The sequence below is a fragment of the Lepidochelys kempii genome, chromosome 19, assembly GCF_965140285.1.
Source record: "Lepidochelys kempii isolate rLepKem1 chromosome 19, rLepKem1.hap1, whole genome shotgun sequence".
Taxonomy (NCBI): Eukaryota; Metazoa; Chordata; order Testudines; family Cheloniidae; genus Lepidochelys; species Lepidochelys kempii.
Genome location: NC_136398.1, coordinates 8,054,541 through 8,078,579, shown reverse-complemented (window position 1 = coordinate 8,078,579; position 24,039 = coordinate 8,054,541). Strand labels below are relative to the sequence as shown.

General features: G+C 45.7%; 1 protein-coding gene across 2 annotated transcripts; it reads right to left on the bottom strand.

Annotated features, from left to right (window-relative positions):
• Positions 1 to 2,170: 2,170 nt before the first annotated feature.
• ELOA (elongin A) lies at positions 2,171 to 23,567 on the bottom strand. 2 transcript variants are annotated; one of them, XM_073318102.2, is made up of 11 exons: positions 23,404 to 23,567; positions 15,905 to 15,961; positions 13,237 to 13,355; positions 11,127 to 12,342; positions 10,431 to 10,545; positions 9,679 to 9,834; positions 8,874 to 8,971; positions 5,682 to 5,862; positions 4,965 to 5,076; positions 3,994 to 4,145; positions 2,171 to 2,592 (listed from the first exon to the last, which is right to left on the bottom strand). In XM_073318102.2, the coding sequence occupies exons 1-11, from the start codon at positions 23,473 to 23,475 to the stop codon at positions 2,531 to 2,533; spliced, it is 2,340 nt and encodes a 779-aa protein (XP_073174203.1). In that variant the 5' UTR covers positions 23,476 to 23,567; the 3' UTR covers positions 2,171 to 2,530. The 2 variants fall into 2 exon arrangements, with proteins under 2 accessions (XP_073174203.1, XP_073174204.1); XM_073318103.2 differs by having other exon boundaries at positions 9,679 to 9,831.
• Positions 23,568 to 24,039: the final 472 nt, after the last annotated feature.

The following is a 24,039-nucleotide window of genomic DNA, read 5'->3' as shown; positions in this document are numbered from 1 at the left end:
AGCAAGCAATTTTACTCTACAGATGGCTTAGTTTGTGTCTCACCAAAATAATTCCTCCCCCTCAGTAAAAGCTGTTCAAATTCTTTCAGCCTGGGAGATTTAGTGTCTGACTGAAAAAAAGAAAGCACCTTGCAAGGGAGTGTTGGTCTCATACGAAGAAGGATCTGCTCCTCATTGAGGAAGTGGATTGAAATGTTATGGGATGAGAAGCAACAATATTTGTATTGCATCTTTCCCCACTAATCCACCAAAATAGGCTAAACTACTGACAGATGACAGGGTCTGCAATGAGAGAACTGGTTTTAATGGGATGATGTACCCACAGTCCAGATATGGATATCTAAACTGTAATAATGCTAGGTAGCAATTTAATGGTGCCCGAGAGGATTCTCAAGGTTCTTTAGAAGTGGCTCCACCATGGCCCAGACACAGATGAGTCTTCCCTTTTCCCCACACCCCAAGTAAAAAACAGAAATAAATGGTAGCACAGCAGTTGGCAGAAGATTATATATTGTTACCTAATTAAAAATACAGCAAATTAAATACAGCAAAATGCAAGAGCAAAAAGGCATTATTTTACAGCACAGTACACACTGAAATGCCGCACAGTAACAGGATTAAAGCATCTGGGACTTTAACAAATTTACGGCACACAAGATTCTGAGAAAACTCTTCCAAGATCTTCAAAATTAAAAACAAGAAGTGGGGCTTTCATGATGTTCAAATGCCTAAATAGAAAGCTTTCCCCCCCCACCCACCCAAGTCCTCTGTGGTATACGCTTCACAGCAAAGTTCCCTCAGGCCAGCATACACGGCCAAGTCCACTTGTTCAGGGTTTTCCAGTCAAGAAAATACGGTCATGTCGTTGAGCAGCTACCACCAAGCGCAGCAGCCAGCACTGCCTCCTTTCCTACAAGGAGAGCAGAATGTCCTACGGAGTCAGAGACAGCAGTTGCATTTAGGAGCACTTCAAATGGGTCTGAGACCTGGACAGTTTCCATTTCCAGATCCAGTTATAGAGCCCATCAGATAGGCTTGATCCATCAACAGCAGGACAGGTTCCCTCAGAGCACCCACCAGCTCTCACCCAGTCCAACCTCTGCTAGCAGGGCTCCAGGTAAACTTGCTTTCACATCTGTCGAGACAGATTCAGTGCTTGTGCTGAAGGATTTTATACCCTACAGAGACTCCCTAGTAGTGTCGCTCACTTGAAACTGTGCCAGAAGCAGCTGCAGCCACAGTGAAATTCTGCTCATTTAACTGAAGTCACAGTCCCAACATCCTTACCCATGACCACCTTCATGATGGAGTTTTGCGCCAAAGTTCCCTGGTTACTTTTCAACCAATCTCAACAGAGGCCGCTGACTAAAAGGTAAAATCTCACCCCTCCCTTTCACAGCTGGGATTTTTCCCTCAGACATCAGGTGCAATCACCATGTGTTTTGAATTTGTATTGTAGAGTTTGCACCAACATAAGACATGATTCACTTTCCCCATGAAGTGGTTTTACTTTAAAAAAAAAAAAAAAAAAACACTAAAGCTTTTGCTTTTTCCAGCAATAATTTACAGGGGAAAAGGCAGGATTTAAGTGCCAGCTTTTAGACACAGAAAATCCTTTCCAATGCTGTGTGATGCTTGGGAAACTAGATAAAACTGCTTCCTTCTGCTAAAAGAAAACCAATTCCTTCATTGGTTTTGTTAAAATTGTTCTGGCTTCCAGAGTCCGATCTAAAACCCAAAAGGGTGATTAAAATTTCAATTTTGGCACAGTGATATTTCTCCCAAAAGAATTCTCGTGTTTTTCCAATACACTGAAGAAGAGAACAGCGGGAGAAGGGTCCTCAGAATTCGCACACAACAGTTTAAGCATCTGTACAAGGAAATCAGAGAGGTTGAGAGCTGGGATTCATGAACGTACACAACTGGAGAGTGATGCCTCAGACCCAACCAGCCTGCTGAAGGACTGGTGAGCAGACTGGCCTCCAGCATTACCTGTTCCGGATAGGACTTGACATGTAGTGGGCATGAAATCAAGGAAGAGTCTCCCATTGTAACAGCGTCCACATGGAGGGAAGGGGCTCCAACTCAAGTCACCGGGAAAGAGACAGGGTCCTTCTACCAGGACTGGGGTGGGGGTGGGGGGGGTGACAAATAATATCTGGGGGAAATATTAATTAAAACCATTTTGTAAATTTATTAAGAGGTTAAATAGCAACATCAGTCTCTGGACCTTCCCTTCTCAGCAGATACCAAGACTTCACATTTTCTGAAGGTTTCATAATTCTGAACGTGGTGGTTTTGATAGAAATTGGGGGCAAGGCAGGGGAGGTAGAGAAAGGGACAGGAGGGCTGGCTTGAAAAATACTGTGCTGTCATCCTTGTGCAGGTTTTTTAAGCCTCTCACAGCTGCTGCAGCCTCCATGGAGCATACTGAGGAAAGGACTCGGAGCTCCTTGGGTGCCTTCCTTCCCCTCCACCTTCAATGCCGCTCCCCCACAAGAGAGGAATTCCTATCTCTCTCCTGAGCAGCTTATCTTCGAGAGAACCTGTTTTTGAATGCTTTGATAGTCTTCGCCATCATGGGTGCAATTTCTGAAACAAAGGGAAAAAAACAGACCTAAGAGTAGTGGTACAAAGAATCACAAGAAGAGAGAACTGGTTACCTAGTTGCACGATCCCACTGGCATCCAAGTAGCACAAGCCAACGTTGTAGCTTCCAGTTCTATTGGCTAAGACGTGGAGAAGACCTATTGGGATCTTCTATTTCAGCCCCAGGCCAGTAAAGAATTGCTCCCTACAATACATTCCCCAGTGCTTTATCCAGTCTAGTTTTACATGATTCAAGTTAGAGTCCTGCAAATCTGCAGATATCCGCAAACCATGTTTGTGGATTGGATGCGGATACAAAATTGTGTATCTGTGCAGGGCTCTAATTCAAGCAATGGGGTTTTCACTGCCTTCTGGGAGGCTATGCCATGGTCTGATCATCATTGGGAAAAGCAAGGCCCCAACGTGGTGGAAAAGGGATTGAACTAACTAGGAGTCCAAGGTTCACCCATCCTCCCCCTACTAACCGCACAATATCAGCATCTGCTAGTGGTGCCTTTAAAAGAAAGGCTGGCCAGCAGGCCAGAGGATTTTGAACAGCTTTAAATTTTTGGGAGCATTCAAATCATGTGCCACACTCAGAATTTTCCAAAGAGCAGCAGACTTGGTAGCTCTGACTAAGAACCTCAGCTGGTCTTCTAGATCTTTCCACTGATAACACGGCAAACCTGTGAAAGGCATTTATCCTCCTCATTTGTTGGCCATAAATCTCAGGTGCCTATCAAGGTGATATCTAAGCAGCAAACATGGTCATGTCGCTCAGAGGGCATCTTCCTTCTGCCAGTTTTTTTCTCTCCCCCTCCTCCTCCTCTCCATGGTGAGCTATCCATGAGAAGGATGCAGTTATCCACGGAAGATTAACAAAAGCGGTGGGATTTGCATTTTAAGCTGAACATACTCAGGGCTGCGCTCAGTCCGTGACCACAATCCAACAAACCTCACTTAAATCTGAGACTAAATTCCAGCCTATTTTTGTGAATAGGTTTAGTGAGAGCACCTGCCACTGCTGAATATTTCAGACACCCAAGATATAGGAATTTATCCTTGCAAGACCCCTCTGAGACAGGTCGGTATTGTCAGTTTTACAGACAGGGAAACTGAGGCAGAGAAACTGACTTCCCCCAAGGTTGCCCAGGAAATATATGGCAGAGGTGGGTAATGAAACCAAGTCTCTGCGTCCACCACAAGACCATTTCTAAAGCTTTGCAGCAATCTGAACCATTTCCGCCACCCTTCGTTAACAGGAGGGTTGGAAAAGGAACCCCCCTCTCTAGAGTCATCCCCCTGCCAATCACTCTCTTCCATGCATGGTCAGTCAGTGGTTAAAGCTCATCGTAACGATAGCTAGAAATAACTAGCGCCGACAGCGATGCCTGCATAACTCACTCTTCACTGGTGGTTTCCTGGGGTCATAGCCGGAGGTGGCACTGCCTGGAGATGGGCCAGAATGGGCACTGCTGGTGCTGGGCCCATCATAGGACTGCTCCTCCTCGGGCTGGGCATAACTTCTACCCGGTGTGAACAGGACTGGTTTTATCCTGCAATTCAGAGAAACGTGGAGGAGCTACAAACAGTTCCAATGACGGAATCAATTCATTTCTGTGCCACGCGCGGGTAGCGGCTGTGTCGATACGCCCTTCTCTCTGTCCCACCCGCACAACTTGCTGCACAACTGAGGTGGAGCTCCCCAGCAACATGACTGAACTGCACTTATTACCTTGCCAACAATTCATCTTCAGTGTCCAGTGAACGGGGGATCATTAGCCCCATTTCACAGATTAGGAAACAGGGTCAGAGATTAAGTGTCTTGCCCAAAGCTACAGAGTCAGACAGTCGAGGAGCCAAGATTAAAACTGGCTCCTAGTCCAGTGCTCGAACATTAGACCAGGCCACTCTCAGCACTGCGTATAGCATTCCAACATGTTCAATGGCTGCCAAGGAACATTCCACAGATAGAAGGGACCTGAGAAGTTTTTTTCCCAGCCCAGGCCTGTGCTGCAGGGCCCCAGTGTCTCCTGCCAGAACAGACGGCCTAAGTTACTCCTGCAGCAAACCAGGGAACTGGGAGAGCTTAAACTCAAGAGCTTGGCAGGTGAGATAGATGCTTGTCTATTGTTTTTAGATTTATTCACATGCCATCGATTGCTAATGAGTGGCAAACCTCTCCCTCCCCGTTAGTCACAGTGGAAAGGATCTAAAGGCAGGGGGAACCTCCTTTCTCCTGTTCCCTTCCCTCCAGCCTCCATAAAATAGCAGGGATTCTTTGTGCTCAGGAGACAACCTGATGGGTTTCTCCCACTGCCCAGCACTCTAAGGAAAGGTTCTCACCGGACAGGTTGGGGAGGTTTAAGACTCACTTGATTTTCTCTGGTACAGCAGCTCCTCCAGTTCCAAATTTCTCTTGTCTCCTCCGCACATCCCGAGGTGGCTTTGCTGCTGAATTGACGAATGCCATCTTGGCCACTCTGCCTGCAGAGGGAGAGAAAACACACCCCTTAGGATCCAGCCACGAGTGGGTCCTCTGAACTCACTGTCACAAAGCACCGATCCCACCTCTATGCTCCCTGGTGGAAGCACCGGCCACCACATCCTCACCCTTTCACTCCATTACATGGGGCAGAGTTCCCTCCCTGACCCTGTACCCCTCTCTCAAGCATGAAGCTCGGTAGCAGAGGCCAGACTGATAGATCTGTGGAGAGAGAATTTCAGAACAGCCCTGGAGTGCACTATCAATAACTTCAATTCCAACCTGGGGGAGCTACCCTAGGAACAAAACGAGATTTTAGTCTCCGTGACCGCTGATGTCCCCACAGGGAGGGACAGTAGCCGGTTTTGCTATGGAACAAATCTCTTAGGAACTGAACTGAGGCTTGGAAAGCCATTTAAGCGGGCCCATCATGCAGACAACAGTGATTTGGGACAGCTTCTAACCGAGGCCCGATTTGAACCAGCCACCTAGACAGACATCCCTTCCTTTCAACTCCAGCACGAAGAATCACAACCCCCCCCCCCACCACCATTTACCAGTCCCTCTCCCTTCTGGTCGCCCCCGCATCACCCAGTGCCTGCTTTACCTTTGGGTTTGTTGGCATGAGCTGAGCGGATGTTCTGTGTTAACATGAGCAGCCGCTGTTCTCGGGCATCATGGAGTCGGAGGTACATCTCCCTCCAGGACTCAAACTCTTCTGGCTTCTCCTTCTTGAAGTCCCGGATGCAGTGATTCTGCCACAGCTGATCTGTGTCCTCAATTAAAACCTGGAGACAGACCCACGAGTTACCTCAGACAGTTTCCTGGGCTCTCTCCAGAGAGCACAAGCTCAGATCTTTAACCCACGTGTCACCTAGTGGCCCTCCTCCCTTCACATACCATTACCCCTAGTGCTATTAAGTAGTTCACAAGTCTAGCATGTCCCAGCTACATGAATCAAGCAGTGAGGTAATGACTCTTCTCAAGAAGTTCCGCTAGGTTCCTTATTACACTCAGCTCATCCCAGTTTACAGGGTTGTGTCATGCTGCCCTCCTGCCATGCTCATCCAATAGACTGCAGGGACCTTAGGCAAAGGGCAGAATTTCACAGTAGCCTCAGTACTTAAGTCTATTCGCCCCCTATGGGGCAGTTACCTATTTCACATCAGCACAGCAAAGCCCAAAGGTGCAGTGTGAAAACCCCCTGTTGCCTTCCAAAAAGTAGAGCTGGAAACTTGGCCACGGCAAAGGAGGAGTCTATACCACTGGCTAGGCTCTTCTCAAATGAAAGAGCATCTGCTTTAATGCAAACTGCTCCTCCCAGCTGGATTCAGAAGCACTGTGATTAGCTTATAAGGAGTTCCAGGCCAGATCCTCCATTGGTCTTTACAGAGGGCATGTGCTAGCCCTCCTGCATGATGGGAAATCATGGTGTGCTGCAGGGAAGCAGGCTGCCAATGTATTTTGCTCTCATGTTATCTTTGGTGGGCAGGGGAAAGAGAAGGAAGTGGTGGCATTCCTCTTTCCTCTGACTCTCACCGTGATTTACACTGGACCGGTACCACCACATGCTAGCATGAGCAGAAGTGGAGCCATCTCCAAGCCTCAGCTGCCGGTGCTGCAGTTGGTTGCCCTGAACTAACAGACGTGGCAAGCACCACGCACCTCCGTAGGAGCGGTCAGGGTGTTCAGCACCAATCCGCCTCCTGAGATTAATGTAACCAGAGTAAACAAGGAGGCAGGACCTCAATACTACTTAGAAGGAAGTGGGGGATGCCAAAACCCATGACCAGACTAGGGGTGCTCCTGAAAGACATCTAGGGCACCAGCTCAGAGCTGGGAGCTCTGTCAGTCTCATTATCCACTCAGCAGCTGGGCCTGGTGCTATGAACACTGGCTTCCTGCAGTGCAAAGCAACAAGTAAGATTATCCACTGCCAAAGACCTGGGACACAACCAGCCACATTTAGTTCAAAACCAGAACATTTCCAGCCTCATAAGACACTTTCCCTATCAGGCAAAACCCTCCTGGCATTCTGAACCTCTTGCTGTTAGTGCAACTGCATACTGGGTTGTATTCACATGCAGCTCTGAGAAGCCAACCATATGCTCCTAGCACAGTGAGGGTAAGCACCATGCTGGGAGATCCCAATAGGTGGCCTGGCAAACCATTGGCACTGAGGGAAAACTGGTTTCAGGTCCAAATTCCAGAGAGCCTGGAAGCTGAGGGAGCATGAAGGAGATACAGATTTCAAGAGAGACAGGAAATGGCTGATGAGCCCCAGTAGCCTGGGACCCAACCAAGGCTGATTTTAACACTAACCCCTGTCAGAAGCACCTCATCTGTGGTGTGGGATATCCTGGTGTGAAAATGAGCCAGAAAGAGTTAAGCAACCAGCAGGCTAACGTGACCCAGATCAACCTTTAAGAACATATTAGAGAAGAACTGACATGGTAAACAGGGCCATTTCTTGTAGATGGTTATCAAAGCCATGTTAGATAGATCAGAGTGCTCGAAACTTTGTATGGTCAAAGAATTAGAAGTAAATACTAATTGTATTTGTCTGTGTTTTCCTATATCTGTTAGAAACTTCACAATGTGATCTCATTAACTGATAGATGATAAACTTCTCTTCCCATCTGTTACTATGTTCTATTAATTTAGAAATCAAAAGGGAATATTAATATTTAGATGAAACTTGGGTGTAATAATATCATTGTCTATATTTCTCTTTGAAGTTTGTAGTACATTGTCTATGAACTACTTGAATGGATAATTACCTTTTGCTGATGAATGCAACTAATTTCTTGTGTATACATACGAAATAGGAGGTTTTGCTTCAAAGCCACAATGTTTAGTACCTATTCTTCACCCAGCGAATACCTGCTGTGCTACCTGATGTCAAGAGGCTAGCACAGCCTGCCAGAGATCTATAAAAGAACTCTGTCATCTCAAGTCTGCCTGAACCTTATCAGGGGAGGTTTTGAGTTGCAGGACTGGGAAGCTGACACCCTATTTGGATTACTCTGCTATTTCTCAGGGAAGAATGTGTACAGCCTCTGCATAGGGACTGCCTGTTGGATTATAACTGATGGAATTGATTCTGAAAGAACATTTTGCAACTCAGCAGCTCATCATCTCTACTATGAAACTGACCCAAGAACTTTATTCATATCTGTATGTATAATGATCTTTTAACCATAATCACTCTTTTTAATAAATCTAAGTTTAGTTAATAAGTGGTTGTATGGGTGTATTTGGGTAAAGTATGAAATATTCATTGACCTGGTGGGCAATATGTCTGATCCTTTGGGATTGGTAGAATTTTATGTATGGTGTACAAGATTTTAAGTAATCCTCATCATATTTGACTTGGCTGTCTGGGTGGAAGCCCAGAGCTGGATTGCTTTAAGGAAGCTGTATTTTTGGCTTCTGGGTAACCAGTAAGATATTGCAGAAGCTGTTTTGTTGCTGGCTTGGTGAATCTAATTATTAGAATAATCCACCAGTTTTGGGGATTGTCTGCCCCATTCTTTGCCGTTTGCCCTGCTTGAGCAATCGAGGATGGCCCTTCCAGGCAACCACGGTCACACCAGAAATACTGGCTGCTGACGGGGAAGCGAGGCTCAGTGGCAGGAGATAAATTGTGACCAGAATGAAGAGTTGGGTGACCTCTCCCAAAGCCTTTCAGCCATGGTCCATGTCTTCTCCTCCCAATGAGGACAGAATGTTACCCATGCATGGAAATATCAGCATTCCCCTCCTGCCCATCTCCCGCCTCCGAGTTGGAGACACCTACGTGATTACATTCCTCAATGCGATACAGTTGATCAGGGGTGCATCTCTCCAATACTGGCTCCAACACTGAAAAAGGAACTCCACCGACTTCATAGATTGCTACAGGAGAGTGAGAGAGAGACCAACAGTGTTTATCTGACTCCTTTCAGCATGAGGGAAAGTGTTTAACAGAGCTTACTGGTAAACACATGGGTCATTGCAGCCACCAGAGAAATGCAGAAGACCATGGCAGCTGTTAAATAGCTCACAGCAATACTACACAGCAGTTTAAAACAGGAAGGGCAGGAAAGAGGAATATACCGTATCCACCTGCTGCAGAGACAATTTACAGGCAGCAGAATTTGAGCAAGTCATAGGGCCCAACACCTCTATTCCTGCAAAAGAGTGCTATGGGTAATCTTAACCATATGTGGGCACTTGTCACTTCCCTAGTCAAAACCCCTATTCTGTGCCTTATTTCTAACAGTGCAGTGCTCTCCAGACGTAAGCTGGGGCACTGGCTCAGTACTGACACAGAGGAAGAACACCCTCCACCAATTCCTGCAGCAATAGTACTCCCATGCAGTCTCCCATCCAAGTACTAGCCTAACCCATTCCTGCTTAGCTTGCTAAGTGATTTGACTGTAAAGTGTAGAAAGCCAGGTGCTCCCTGGAGATATAAACGCAGGTTAACAACTCACTGCACCGCATGACACCTATGAGTAGCATTCCACCGGTATTCAGAACTAGTCGGCAGAAGCACAGAACTCTCCTCACACTGACAGTGGATGATTACACCTTTAAAGCAAAGCAGGAGTGATACTCACAGTCAATATTGTTGTTGAGGACTCTGATGCACTGCTCATATAGAGACATCATCTTGGGGAGGTAGGCAGATTTAGAACCCGAATACACTTGCATCTTGGAATTCAGCCTGCGTCCTGTAAAGCCAGCCTCACCCTCCTCAATGGGCGAGGACACTGCTGTGGTCAGAGGACAGGTGGGAAAGAAAAGAAACAAGACCGGCATCATGGTTTCACCTGAGTGCTAAGAGCATCTTGAACTGCAGAGCAAGTCCTGAGCAATTATTGAGACAGATCAAGGTTAATACAGCAGGCTCAGAGGCACATGCATAGCCTGGTCAGCCGACCTCTAATGTGACTGCAGCCCCTTTACTTGTGCCTGAATTGAGTCATGCGCCAAAGGACACATAATCAAAGCTCATGCTTCAGAATGAGCCAACCACTTCAGGGTCAGGAAGGACTCTCCCCTGTCCCTCCCAAAATGTACAAAGTGGGGAGGAGGGGAGTCATCTTCTGCTGAAAGACCAGGTTTTGGCCCCTGCCAGAGGCAGAACAGTGGCCCCTAAGAATATAAGGCCTTAAGTCCCCTGAGCTTTGCACTGGTACTGAGGCTGGATAGGGAGAGGTCACACAAAGTGAATCACTGGGACATACTGGATTCTGCACATGGAGGTTAATCATACCAAAATCTCCCTCCTCCTCCTCTACCCCCCCAAAAAGCACCCGAGGACTCTTCCAGTCCCAAAGATTCTGCCCATCCCCTGACCAGCACATACTTTTCCTCTTTGTCTGAGAGAAGGTAATCAACTCGAGAGAGGGAAGTGGGCGATAATTTGCCTGAATTGCAGGCAAGGGGATATCTGGTAACGTTGGCATCACATCAATGGGGATCTGGAGGGAGAGAAATCACAAAACTGAACAGAGATAAAAGGAGGGAGATAACATGCACAGAAGCTGGTAGGATGTATTCATTTAAAACAGTTTAATAACCCACATGACGATGATCAGCCTGCACCAGGGCATAGCCTCAGGCTGAGATTTCAATCCTGTCCATGTTATCGGTGGATGAGCCCAAGGCAATTTCAGCATAGAACACAACCATGAGCCTCCAAGCATCCCCACACTCACTAATATGAGAGTCACTCATACCGGTATATGCTACAGAGTATTGTGCTCAATGACACTAGTAAGAAGCCAAGTGTGGGATGGATCATCTCACCCAACAGCAGAAATGTCACTCAGAAGGAGGCATTACCAAATGTGGTCCCATGGAGTACCCGATGGGACATCCCCACGTATCAGGTTTCACAGCCCCACAGAACACCAGCCCTATGCTAAATTCAGTATCTCAGATGGCAAAGAGGACATGAATTAATCCTAAGCACCTGCCAAGTAGGGCAGAGAATCCCTGGTATGGAAGGTGGCACTTACCAATGTCCGTTTGTTCATATTCAGACTCTCTGAGATCTTACCTTTTTTGGTTTGGATGTCCCAGATGGCTTCTTCTCTGCCCTTTTCTCGCTTGTCTGCTTGTGACTTGTGTTCTTTCGGCTCGAGTCTGAGCTCTTGGTACTGGCTTTAGACCCATTTTGCTTGCCATGCCCTCTGTTTCTCTCAGGGGCTGGAGGAGGAGGGGGTTTAACCACTTTTTTCTTCTTTTTCTGGGGCTGGTCATAGCTGAGGTATGACTCAAAGGACATTTTAGGCTGCTCATATTCATCCTCCACTTCCACCTCCCCAAAACTCGGTGAGAAACCCACAGATTTTTTGTCTGAGTCAGAGGCTTTGGATTTGCCCTCAGTAGTCTTTAAGCTGCTAGAAAGCCCCTTCTCTTTGCTCCTGTTTGAGGAGTTACCCTCTAACTTCCGTTTCTCCCGATCCATGTTGGATATCTCCAGGCTTAGCCTGGACTTTTCCAGTTTGGCTCTCTCAGAGTCCCGGTGTTTTTGCTTCTTATGGTTGTCAACAGCCTCCTCCAAGTGAGGTTGTGACTTTTCCTTCCTGGAGCCACCACTTTCTCTGTTCTTCTCCCTCTTGGTGCTGTCTAAAGTCCTGAGCTTCTCCTTGCTGCCACCTGCTGAGGGAGCCTCTCGGACCTGCTCCTTGAAAGAGGACTTGTGCAGTCTTTCTGGGCTAAAGGCAGAGGTCCTCACCTCCCCCTTGGTGTCCAGTCGCTGCTTCTCCTTGTGAGAGGACTTGTGCTCTTTGCTCCGAGTCAGGTTTCCTTTGTCTTGGGATTCGCTGGGATTCCTTTCGTGGCTTCCCACCAGCTTGTCCTGAAAGCTCTGGCCTTTATTAGCTTTCCGATGAAACACTGTCTGCTCCACCTCTTGTTCCTCAGAGGCAGAGTGATCCATGTACAGTTCCTGAGGGCTCTCTCTCAGCTCAGGTGACAAAGCGTGCCCATAGTCCGAGTATTCCTGATCTGAGGAGTGCACTGGGGAAGCTCTGCCCCAGCCCTTGTCCTCCTGGCTGCCATAGCTGATGGCCTCATGGGCTCTCTCAGGCTCTGAATACCTTTTGGCCTTCTTCTCTCTGTAGTTTGGCTCATATGATTGGCTGCAGGAAGGCTGGAATGCTTCTGAGTAGTCCTGCTCAGCTTCCTCATCCTCTTTTGGGGAAGGCTCTCGCTGCCGTTTCCTAGAGCTGCTTCTCTCATAGTCACGTTCTTCTGAATCAATATTATTTCTAAGAGATACAAAGACAACCCAATAGTTAGACAAAAACCTACTAACAAGAATAAAAGGAACGACTTCCTGAGGACATTACGTATGGGAACCAGGTACACAGAAGAATAAGAGTGTCTGGAGGTTGAACATAGTAAAAACATTGATGATTCTTTCCTGCACAATGTTCAGGGCTTTATTGGTAGTGTCTCCAGTACAGAAATCTTCAAGTCCTAACTAACCAGGACTGAAGATTTCCCAGCAATCTGTGAGAGTGCAAAGCAGCTCAAGACAGAGGAAGAATGCATGGGGCCATACTGGGCTACATTCTCCTAATTACACACACTGGCATGCAGGGCTACAGCAGCCATTACAATCCAATCTCTAGTACCACAGAGTCATGAGTTAGGCCACAGAAGAGGTCAATTCAATCAGCCAATCCTTCTCCCTGGAGCCACAGCACTGTTCCTACAACAAACTTGCTAGTATTAACCAAAGGGCTGAGTTTTCGTAACAGCTGTTTTCATTGGCTCACAGAAAGAGGATTTCCACACTGCTTTGTACCTATAGTTTCCTCTCTAGTTTTACAACATTAGGGAAGTGAGATGTAGGGTTTGTCTCCTGCTTTCTTGAAGACATTTTCTAGGTGTGTAGCATCTCTCTCCATCACACTACCATTTCTTGAAAGAAAAAACTTTACTCCGACCTGAAACTGCAGTAGTCAGCAACTCTGTGGCCACTGTAGGCAGGAAACTTACCCCACAATGAGGTAAGCACTTCATGCAGAGTTATCACTCTGATGTTATGAGTATTTTGAAGCTTAGCCTTATTTCCAAGGCCACAGAAATCTAGCATCACCTCCACTGGGAGATTTAATGCAGCTTATCCAGTGAAACAAATGGATAGGCTAGCTTACCGCTCTACTTCTTGAGGGACTGGCACCAGTTTCTTCCATCTGGCTACTAGGTTCTTGGCAAAGTCTCCCACCAGCTCATGTTTCCGTAAGCCATTCACAGTCTTCCCTACACCAGTCTCCTGCAAGAAAGATGCAAGACATCAGCTGATCTCTGCAAACGAGTCAGTCTCAGCATTGGTCATCCCAAAACAGGTTTGTCAAAGTCAAACTACCAGATCCACTTGGTTACCCAGAACCCTCAAGTTAACGGCCTCAAGAAAGCTAGACTAAATTTAACCGTTTCAATGCTACCTAAACATACCAGATACACAGGCAAAGTGTCCTTCTATTGCATCACCAGCTTCCAATTTGGCAACAGAAAGAGAGCAGCCACAGCAAGAGTTCACACCAGGCCATGTTAGAGTTGCTATGAAACTCTTTTTTACTAAAAGGGTTTAAATAAAAAGATCTGGAATTCCATCAAGCTCCGATGATAGATTCAGGAGGGGAGCAGCAACAAAACAAGTGTGAACTCAAATAGTCTGTTTTCAAGCAAATGCCCTTAAGAATATACGATAAGTAGAATGGTTTCGCTCAAATTTCTTCCAGGAGGTGTCAGTGTTTAAGAAGACAGAACTCAACGCTCATCAACCAATCCAAGAATGCTGATGAGATCATCATGGTGCAACGGAGAGATGGCCAAAGCAATTGAGTGTTTAGGGTAGGAATTGTACCAGACTTGTGCTCAATATTTAGTAAAGAGAAAGAAATTCACATTCAGTTGATGGTGAAGAGTCAGAAATGTTCCATCACAGTGCTAGGAGGTCATCTGTCAGATAAGTCACAGGAAAAAGGGTCATGACCACTTTCAGATACAGATTTTAAGTAGGGCTTTCAAGCGATTAAAAAAATTACAAGTATTGTAATGCAATCTCTTTATCGTGAAAGTTGAATTTACCCCCCCCCCAAAAAAAACTGCATTCAAAAATAAAACAATGTAAAACTTTAGAGTCTACAAGTCCACTCAGTCCTACTTCTTGTTCAGCCAATCGCTCAGACAAACAAGTTTGTTTTCATTTGCAGGAGATAATGTTGCCCACTTCTTGTTTACAATGTCATCTGAAAGTGAGAACAAGCATTTGCATCGTGCTGTTGTAGCCGGCATCATAAGATATTTACGTGCCAGATGTGCTAAAGATTCTTATGTCCCTTCATGCTTCAACCACCATTCCATAGGACACGCGTCCATGCTGATGACGGGTTCTGTTTGATAACAGTTCAAAGCAGTGCAGACCAACATGTTCATTTTCATCATCTCAGTCAGATGCCACCAGCAGAAGGCTGATTTTCTTTTTTGGTGATTCAGGTTCTGTAGTTTCAACATCGGAGTGTTGCTCTTTTAAGACTTCCGAAAGCATGCTCCACATCTCATCCCTCTCAGATTTTGGAAAGCACTTCAGATTCTTCAAGCCTGGGTCAAGTGTTGTAGCTATCTTTAGAAATCTCACATTGGTACCTTCTTTGGATTTTGTCAAATCTGCAGCGAGTGTTCTTAAAACGATCATCATCTGCAGGATCATCATCCGAGATTGCTATAATATGAAATATACGGCAGAATGCGGGTAAAACAGAGCCAGAGATATACAATTCTCCCCCAAGGAGTTCAGTCAAAAATGTAATTAATGCATTTTTTTTTAAATGAGCATCATCCGTATGGAAGCATGTCCTCTGGAATGGTGGACAAAGCTGAAGGGGCATATGAATGTTTAGCATATTTGGCACATAAATACCTTGCTGTGTTGGCTACAAAAGTGCCATGCGAATGCCTGTTCTCACTTTCAGGTGACATTGTAAAAACTTGTTTGTCTTAGCGGTTGACTGAACAAGAAGCAGGACTGAGTGGACTGGTAGGCTCTCAAGTTTTACATTGTTTTGGTTTTGAGTGCAGTTATGTAACAAAACAAAATCTACATTTGTAAGTTGCACTTTCATGATAAAGAGATTGCACTACAGTACTTGTATGAGGTGAATTGAAAAAATACTATTTCTTTTGTTTATCTTTTTACAGTGAAAATATTTGTAACAAATAATATAAAGTGAGCACTGTATACTTTGTATTCTGGGTTGTTATTGAAATAAATATATTTGAAAATGTACAAAAAATTCCACAAATATTTAATAAATTTCAATTGGTATTCTATTGTTTAACAGTGTATTTAAAACTGCGATTAATCGCGATTAATTTTTTTCAGTTAATCGCATGGGTTAACTGCAATTAATCAACAGCCCTAATTTTAAAGTCTTGAGGCCATTACGATAATCTATTCTGAACCCCCTGTACAACAGGCCAATATCCACCCAGGGATTCCAGCATCAAGCCCTATAACTTGTGATTGAACTAGATCATTTGTTTTAGAAAGAGATCCAATCTTGGTTTAATGACTCCAAGTGATGGAGTATTCATCACATCCCTGGGTAATCCATTGCAATGGTTGATCACTTTTAATTTACACCTTGTTTCCAATTTGATGCTGATTTCAGCTTCACTTGTCTTTAGCCCTACATGGCATTTTCCATAAGAACTGAGCGTTAGCCCCAATATCCTAGTCACATTTCAATTTAGGGAGACATTTTGTTACTCTGTTCCATGAAAGGTACCATAAAAATATAAGATTGTTATAGTTCTTACCACAAGGATGTCAACCGTGATAGGCAACTCAGAAAGTCTCTTCAGACTTTTCAGCAGCTGCAGAGACAACAAGAGAAGTGTTTAGACTTATCATACTAATCACATACTGAGATTAGAAAGGAAGAAAATTCTGCACTGTAGCACTGTATGGGAGCTTATTAGAGATGTCTGAGCAACAAATTTCTCTAAACTCATATCCACAAACAGCTGTTATCTGACTTCAAATCAAGCTACTAAGATGGTAGGACTGATTCAAAGAAATATAACGTTTTGTTGCAGAAAGAGAGGGGAAGTCTGCAAGGCAGCAGCATTACGGATGCATCAAAGGTTAATTTGCACTGCTGTCATTTGAGAATCTCAAAGTGCAACCCCTCAGACAGAGACAAACACCTACAAGATCTCTATCAAACGTTCTTACAACTACAGTACCCACCTGCTGAAGTAAAGCAACAGATTGACAGAGCCAGTAGAGTACTCAGAAGTCACCTACTAAAGGACAGGCCCAACAAAGAAAGTAACAGAATGCCACTAGCCATCACCTTCAGCCCCCGTCTAAAACCTGTCCAGGGCATCCTCAAGGGTCTATAATCTATCCTGAAGGATGCTCCCTCACTCTCACAGACCTTAGGAGACAGGACATTCCTTGCTTACAGACAGCCCCCCAACCTGAAGCAAATACTCACCAGCAACCATACACCACGCAACAGAACCACTAACCCAGGAACCTATCTTTGCAACAAAGCCCATTGCCAATTGTGTCCACATATCTATTCAGGGGACATCATCATAAGACCTAATTTCATCAGCCACACTATCAGAGGCTCGTTCACCTGCACATCTACCAATGTGATATATGCCAGCAATGCTCCTCTGCCATGTACATTGGCCAAACTGGACAGTCTCTACATAGAAGACTAAATGGACACAAATCAGACGTCAAGAATTATAACATTCAAAAACCAGTCGGAGAACACTTCAATTTCCCTGGTCACTCTATTACAGACCTAAAAGTCGCAATATTACAACAACAAAAACAGACTCCAACGAGAGACTGCTGAATTGGAATTAATTTGCAAACTGGTCACCATTAAATTAGGCTTGAATAAAGACTGGGAGTGGATGGGTCATTACACAAAGTAAAACTATTTCCACGTGCTTATTCCCCCCACCCCACTGTTACTCACACCTTCTTGTCAACTGTTGGAAATGGGCCATCCTGATTATCACTACAAAAGGTTTTTTTCTCCTGCTGATAATAGTTCACCTTAATTGATCACTCTCGTTATAGTGTGTATGGCAACACCCATTTTTTCATGTTCTCTGTGTGTGTGTCTTCCTACTGTATTTTCCACGGCATGCATCCGATGAAGTGGGTTTTAGGCCACAAAAGCTTATGCTCAAATAAATTTGTTCATCTCTAAGGTGCCACAAGTACTCCTCGTTCTTTTTGCTGATACAGACTAACACGGCTGCTACTCTGAAACCTGTCAAAGTGCACTGTAAGCATTAAGTCGCAGCACTTCTGTGAAGTATTATCTCCACTTTACTCATGGAGAATGGAAACACCGATGAGATTATCCAGAGTCACACAGCAAGTTTGTAAAAGGGATGGATATAAAACCCAGGGCCAGCATTTTCAGAAGTGTCCAGTGATTTTTGATGCCCATCTTGGGATCTCTTCAAGAGCACTTTCTGAAAATCAATTTATTAGAGCATAAGCTTTCGTGAGCTACAGCTCACTTCATCGGATGCTCCGATGAAGTGAGCTGTAGCTCACGAAAGCTTATGCTCTAATAAATTGGTTAGTCTCTAAGGTGCCACAAGTCCTCCTTTTCTTTTTGCGGATACAGACTAACACGGCTGCTACTCTGAAACCTTTCTGAAAATCGTGCCTGAGCACGCACCCTCCAAGAATCAGGCCCCTTTCAAAAGTCTGAGTGTTCAGCATCTAAAATCAAGACACTATCATAGCACCTATACACTCCCATCATAGCTCAGAGCTCAGTTGTTTTGTGTGCTGTACAAACACAAAAGACGATGACATCCATGACCCAGAAGCACTTACCTTTAAAATTAACATTAATTTTGGGGTGTAATTAGACATTCTACTAACCTCAGCCATTAAAAGTATCCTTCCAGTGCCAGATTATAAAAGTTATATATTGATCACTGAACAAAATAAGTTTTGACATATATTTGAAAGATGCTTTGACTTTCCAAAACTTAACATAAGAAAAGCAGAAGTTCATCTATCCTAAAGAACTAATGGGATGGCTTCTGCTCACTGCAGAGGGCTGATCACCACTTCTCCATGGTTGAAGGTTAATTTGTCTGTTGGTCTCAAAGTATTTAAACCAACCATGGCTTTTTAGCACCGTTGTTCTGAAATACTGAAGGGGACACTGAATTATCCCCCATGTGCTCCAACAATAATTAACTGATTCTTAAATTCACCCTCCCTGCTACCCCACCCAGATTATACATCCAGGAGAAGGAACCCCATCGGATCATGAGGTCTGGAGCCTGGATATCAAGCATTGGGATGGAAGTTATACCTCCATTTTTGACTGATTGGTCTTGTTGATGTAAATCCTCTTGTCATCTGCTCTCCCAAGATAACTCCTTTCATATCGTTTAGATTGCTGGAAATTAAGTAGCAGGTGCTACTGTCGAGTAACAACATTCCTTCTCCCTTCACCCCAGCTCTATTATCATGACACTCCTCAGCAGATAGTTTGGGGGAAACAAGGGGCTACTGAGCCCTAGTCTGTTGCTGCTCCACACAAGGATCTCTGATAAAACTGGGCACCAACACCACAGGTCAAGTTTGCATCTCACATTTGATGGCCTAGAAATAAGTGCTACCTAAGTACAACCAAGAAGAGTAACCAATCCTCTTGCAGATCACAGCAATGTAACAAGATACTCTAATCACTCCCTCTAGTTACAGAGAAGACAATATTTTTAAAAGGGTCCCAAATAAATCAGATAGGAAGTTGCCATCTGCAGGGCCGGCTCCAGCGTTTTTGCCGCCCCAAGCAGCAAAAAAAAAACAAAACAAAAAACCTTGCCACTGAACACGCAGGTGGAGTGATGGTGCGGCCGCTGAACTGCTGCCAGTCCCCGCCGCTGAATTGCTGCCAAGCATGAAACGTGCTGTGATGGAGTGGCCGCCGAGGGCAGATTGCCGCCCCAGAGCCCAATTTCCTGCTGCCCCTTTACATTTGCCGCCTCAGGCACCTGCTTGGTTCGCTGGTGCCTGGAGCCGGCCCTGCCATGTTGACAGTTTGAGTATGACATAGGGAATGCATCTCCCACTGGAATAAGCTCTGCATTCCTTAAGGCAGTGGTGGACAATCTGTGGCCCGCAGGCAGCCTATCAGGGTAATCCGCTGGCCGGCCGTGCAAATGTAAGCAAATTGCCTGGCAGCCTGCCAGTGGATTACCCTGACAGGTCGCAGGTTGCCCACCACTGCCTTAAGGTCTACATCAGAGGGCTGTACAATTGCAGTGTCAACTAAGACACCAATCTCAGTTAAGGAATCACAGCAAATTGTAGATGGAGAGATATTGGAACCATTCAGACAATTGCTTGGACATTTAGGATTGTTCCCCATTGTACACTTCCTAGGGGTTCGGCCTATCTAATTTCAAACCTCTCAGGCAATGGAACATCCACCACTTCCCTGCGGAGACTATACAGACACCTAAAAGATCCCACTATTAGAATGTTTTCCCCTTTATATTTACTCCAAGTTTTCTCTTTAATTTCATCCCAGTTGTGTTCTAATTATACTTCCTTGTAGCATACTCAGCAATTCCTCTCACTCCTTGGTTATTTGTAGCTTTTAGGGCCCTGTCTTGATGAGCAAAAAGGGTGCATTTTTCAATCAAGTTAGTTTGGAAAACATGCTTGGAAAAACTCCTGTGTTAAGATTTGAGGGCTCTTTCAATCATGCTAAGCTAACCCGAATTGATAGAACAATTGAATCACATCCTTCCTTGCCCATCACGGCAGAGTCTAGCTTTCAATGTGTACATATATAAAGACATGTTATATGCTGTTTTCATAATCCGTAATTCAGACGGTTTTCTAGCTGAGTTGCAAACTTTTAAATGAACACTGTCAGACACAAGACTTTCTTTTGGTTACTTCTGTCGCCAACAGCACCTTAGGGTACATCCACACTATGAAGACTATACTGACATAGCCCAATAGTGTAGACAAAGCCTATACAAACAGAACGGGTTTATCTGTCAGTATAGGAACACCACTTCCTTGAAGTTAGGTTTCTGTTAACAGAGCTTCTTTCATGACACAGCAGCATCTACCATGGGGGTGATGTCAGCATAGCTATGACTGTCAGGGTGGGCTTTTCCCCCCCACACCCCTGATCGATGTAGCTATGCCAATACAACTTTTCAGTGTTGACCAGGCCTTAGGTTGCTAAAACAGTTCTCTGTAATAGTCAAACTCACTTATCATTATATACATTACTTGCTTATTTACCACTGTCCAAGGAGAATGAATCACAAAACAGTTTCAGTCTTGTGCCTAGACTGCATGACCTCTGGAGCAGGAAGACTGTATTCAGGTGTGTTTTTATAGCACAATTGCGGCCTTTAGGTACCACAAAACAAAACAACTTTCATTCCCAAGTCTCATGCCCTACCACAATGCTTCTGTTGAAAACATGTGTGGAGAAAGTTTAAACAAAGCTTTTGGATTTTTTCCTTAATAAACTTGAGCCTAATCTAACAGGTACCCACCTATGAAGTAGTACTGTGAAGCATCATATTGTTTATTTTAATTGAACCGCTCATTTTCCTTTTTAATGTTTTTTAAATAACCAGACCATTGCAATGCTAACAAGGCATATATATTTCAGATTATTGCAACATAGCTTGGTCCCATTCTCTTCAACAACATTTTATGTTGCTTGTATATTCCCCTCTCTCCTTTCAGCAGGAAACAAGCAGTTTTGAAGGGACACAAAATACACAATACAGCTCCAGTGTAACTGTTTTAGAGTTTTCACCCCCTCCGCTGGAAAATATGATTGCTTCCAACTCATGACAACAGCATTCAAAGTCTCCCACAGAGCGCTCTGTGCCAGTACTCTGAGGTTGTCGCAAAAAATAATATTAATACTTAGCATGTTTCAGCAGTAGAACTCAGAGCACTTTACAAAAGTGGATAAACATTGTTATTCCCATATTCTAGATAAGCTCGGCCACCAGCCAGTAATCAGATGCTTTCGAGGACGGTCCAAGAAACCTTGAGCTAGACAGCGATGTCTCAGTTTCCCCATTTGTAAAATAGAGATAATACTCTCAGAAAGGTGTTTTGAGGGTTAATGTTACTAACACCCTGAAACAATGAGTGCTATGAAAAGTGTATAGCATGTTAACTCCAGACAGAAGTAACAAGAAAATAAACCCCATAAAAATGCAATTTTCTCACTGTATCACTGATGCATGTGCACAAAAAGAGATCTAACCTATAGACCATGAGTAATAATGTCTTGCAATGCCAAAATGAGTTGTCACACACAGTAGATTGTGTAGATCTTCATAGTATAAACTTACCTCTATCTTACACGATTTGATGAGCAGTGAAATATATAAAACTTCAAGTCTCAACATCAGCTCTCCTTGAACATCTGAGTTAGCACTCAGAGATGAGTGGGACAGTTCATATCTCTCAGAGTTAAGGCTGTTTTACTCAGTTTCTTGCACTAGTTAGTTTAAAAGGAGATTTAATTCTACCAGTGCAAAATGTGTGTGTAGACCAGCACTTACTGGTTTAGATTTTGCAGATGCAGAAAACCAAGTGCATGCATTTCCACAACAACAGATAGATACTTCCCCCACCCCGATCCTGCCCCCCAGTGAAAACTTGGATTCTAGAGAACAAGGTAGCAGCATAAGTGAGGTGCCAGTACACAGACTCAGTCAGAGTCCTGAATTTACAGATGGAGAAGAGGCACAGAAGCCTTGTCTATAGCAGGAATCATCAATTGTTGACAATGGGAACCAGCAATGGATGCAGCTGAATTGGTGCTAAACACAGTTTAACTGCAAGGACAGATCAGAGTGAACTGAGTTCAGCACTGTCTCATCTCCAACTGTTGCTGACAATGGATGTCCGCAACATAACTTTCCAAGTGGAGACAAAGCTATATAGGCTAAACAACTTGCCAGAGAACAGAGAGGGAATCTCCAAGTCAGAGCCAGAGTTAGAACCCAGGAGCTCTAGGCTTCCAGCTCAGGCCAGGACTCTCTAGAAAGAAGAGCCCACTGTAGCTTAAATTAAATTTCTTTAAATTCCCCTGAGCAGTTTCAGCCAAACAGCCAAAGCTTTGGTTTACCATTGCCTTTCACTATGATCACACCCAGAATATTACATTAGGAATTACAGGTTTCCACCATAACTCTCAGCATCACTGGGGAAGGACCTTCCAGAAACAAGTTCCCTCAGCAGATCTATGTTATTTGTTTCACTAAGCAGTCCATATCTAGGACATAAAAAAAAACATCCACACATGCAGAATAACCCATCCCAGAGGGGCAGGTATCCCCCTTGGAGTCCATTCTGAAATCCTATTGAATTTATTCCTTGTTTAAGAGTCTTTTTGTAGGATGCAAGTTAGGGACCCGGGAGTCTCCAGAGCCTACTGATTTGGTTAGGGCCTGGATATGGACCCCCTAAAAATATTGCAAGCACACTCAGGACTGCTGCTGCTGCAACTTCCCCACTGCTTGGCACATACTGAACCACTTGTGCGTTCAAACACATGTAGCCCACCGAAGGGTCATCCCCAGCAGGACCGCCCTCACTGCGATATCCCCCAGACCCAACTCCTCTCAGTCAGTTCCTCTTCTATGGCCCCCTCTGCTAGAGCCTCTCTCTCCTAGCCTTCTCCCCGTATATTCCCTATAGCTCCCCCAGAAGTCTTCTCAGGAGCTGAGCCAGCCCCCTTCTCTTGATCCCTTCTCCCCACGTCCCCAGCATGGGACCCAGGAAAGTGAACCTCCATCGATCCCTTGGGGCCCTGGAATGGGACCCCAGCCCCCCTTCTCCCTCACAGCAGCCCTTAGAGGACAGCTCAGAAACTGTCCCTCCCCCGGATCCCTGCCCCCAATGACCCTTGGAATCCCCCCCTCCAACCCTCCCTCCCCTGGATCCCTGCCCCCCCCCATTTGCCCCCGGCGACCCTTGGAATCCCCCCCGCCAACCCTCCCGACCCTGGATCCCTGCCCCCCCCCATTTGCCCCCAGTGACCCTTGGAAGGGCCCCCCAGCCCTGCCGACCCGGGATCCTCTGCCTGGCAGCGGCCCTCGGACGGCCCCTCACTCCCCCGTGTTCGCCTGAGTTCGGGGGTATTCGCGGGGGGCCCGCGCCCTCCCGCCCCGACACCCGCCGGAGGGGGCCCGGGCGCTCGCAGCCCCCAAGCCCGCCTCCCGCCCGCACCGCCCCCTCCCGTCGGCGCCGTTACCTTCTTAGGTTCCGAACTGCCCGAGAGTCGCGACTGCAGCTTCCCCACAACTTCCAGCACCGATTCCGCCATTTTTACTGCTGGAGAGGCCTCCGTGGCGGAAATGGCTTCACCGCCCACCGACAACACTGAGCTTCCCCGTCCGCCGCCGCCATCTTCGCTCCTGGCAGGAAACGGAAACCAGACGTCTGGTCAACAGCCAGTCGCCATCCTGGGTGCTGGCAAGACGCTACTGCGCCGAGAGGGGTCAGCCGCCATTTTGGATACTGGCTATAAGCTTCCGTATTGAACGGACCCGCTGCCATCTTGGATATTGGCAAGAAGCTTCTGTGCTTAGGGGCAACCGCCATCTTGGTTGCTGGCAAGAGGCTTGTCTACCACGATGGGCCACTGAGAGGCCAGCTACCCCCTTTCTATTGGTTTTTCAGTGGCTCCCTCACTGGGGACTATAAAGACAGGTGCCATCCCTCATACCCTATTGACCTGGGCACCAGGAGGCCCATATCTGCACTGCTGCCTTGTGCCCCCCCCCCGTGCCATGTCAGAGACTGAGTTGCCATGGCACCGATACACGGTGGCACCCCGGGACCCCCTGCGAGTGATTCCCGATAATGCGGTTCCCCCCCTCTTACAACA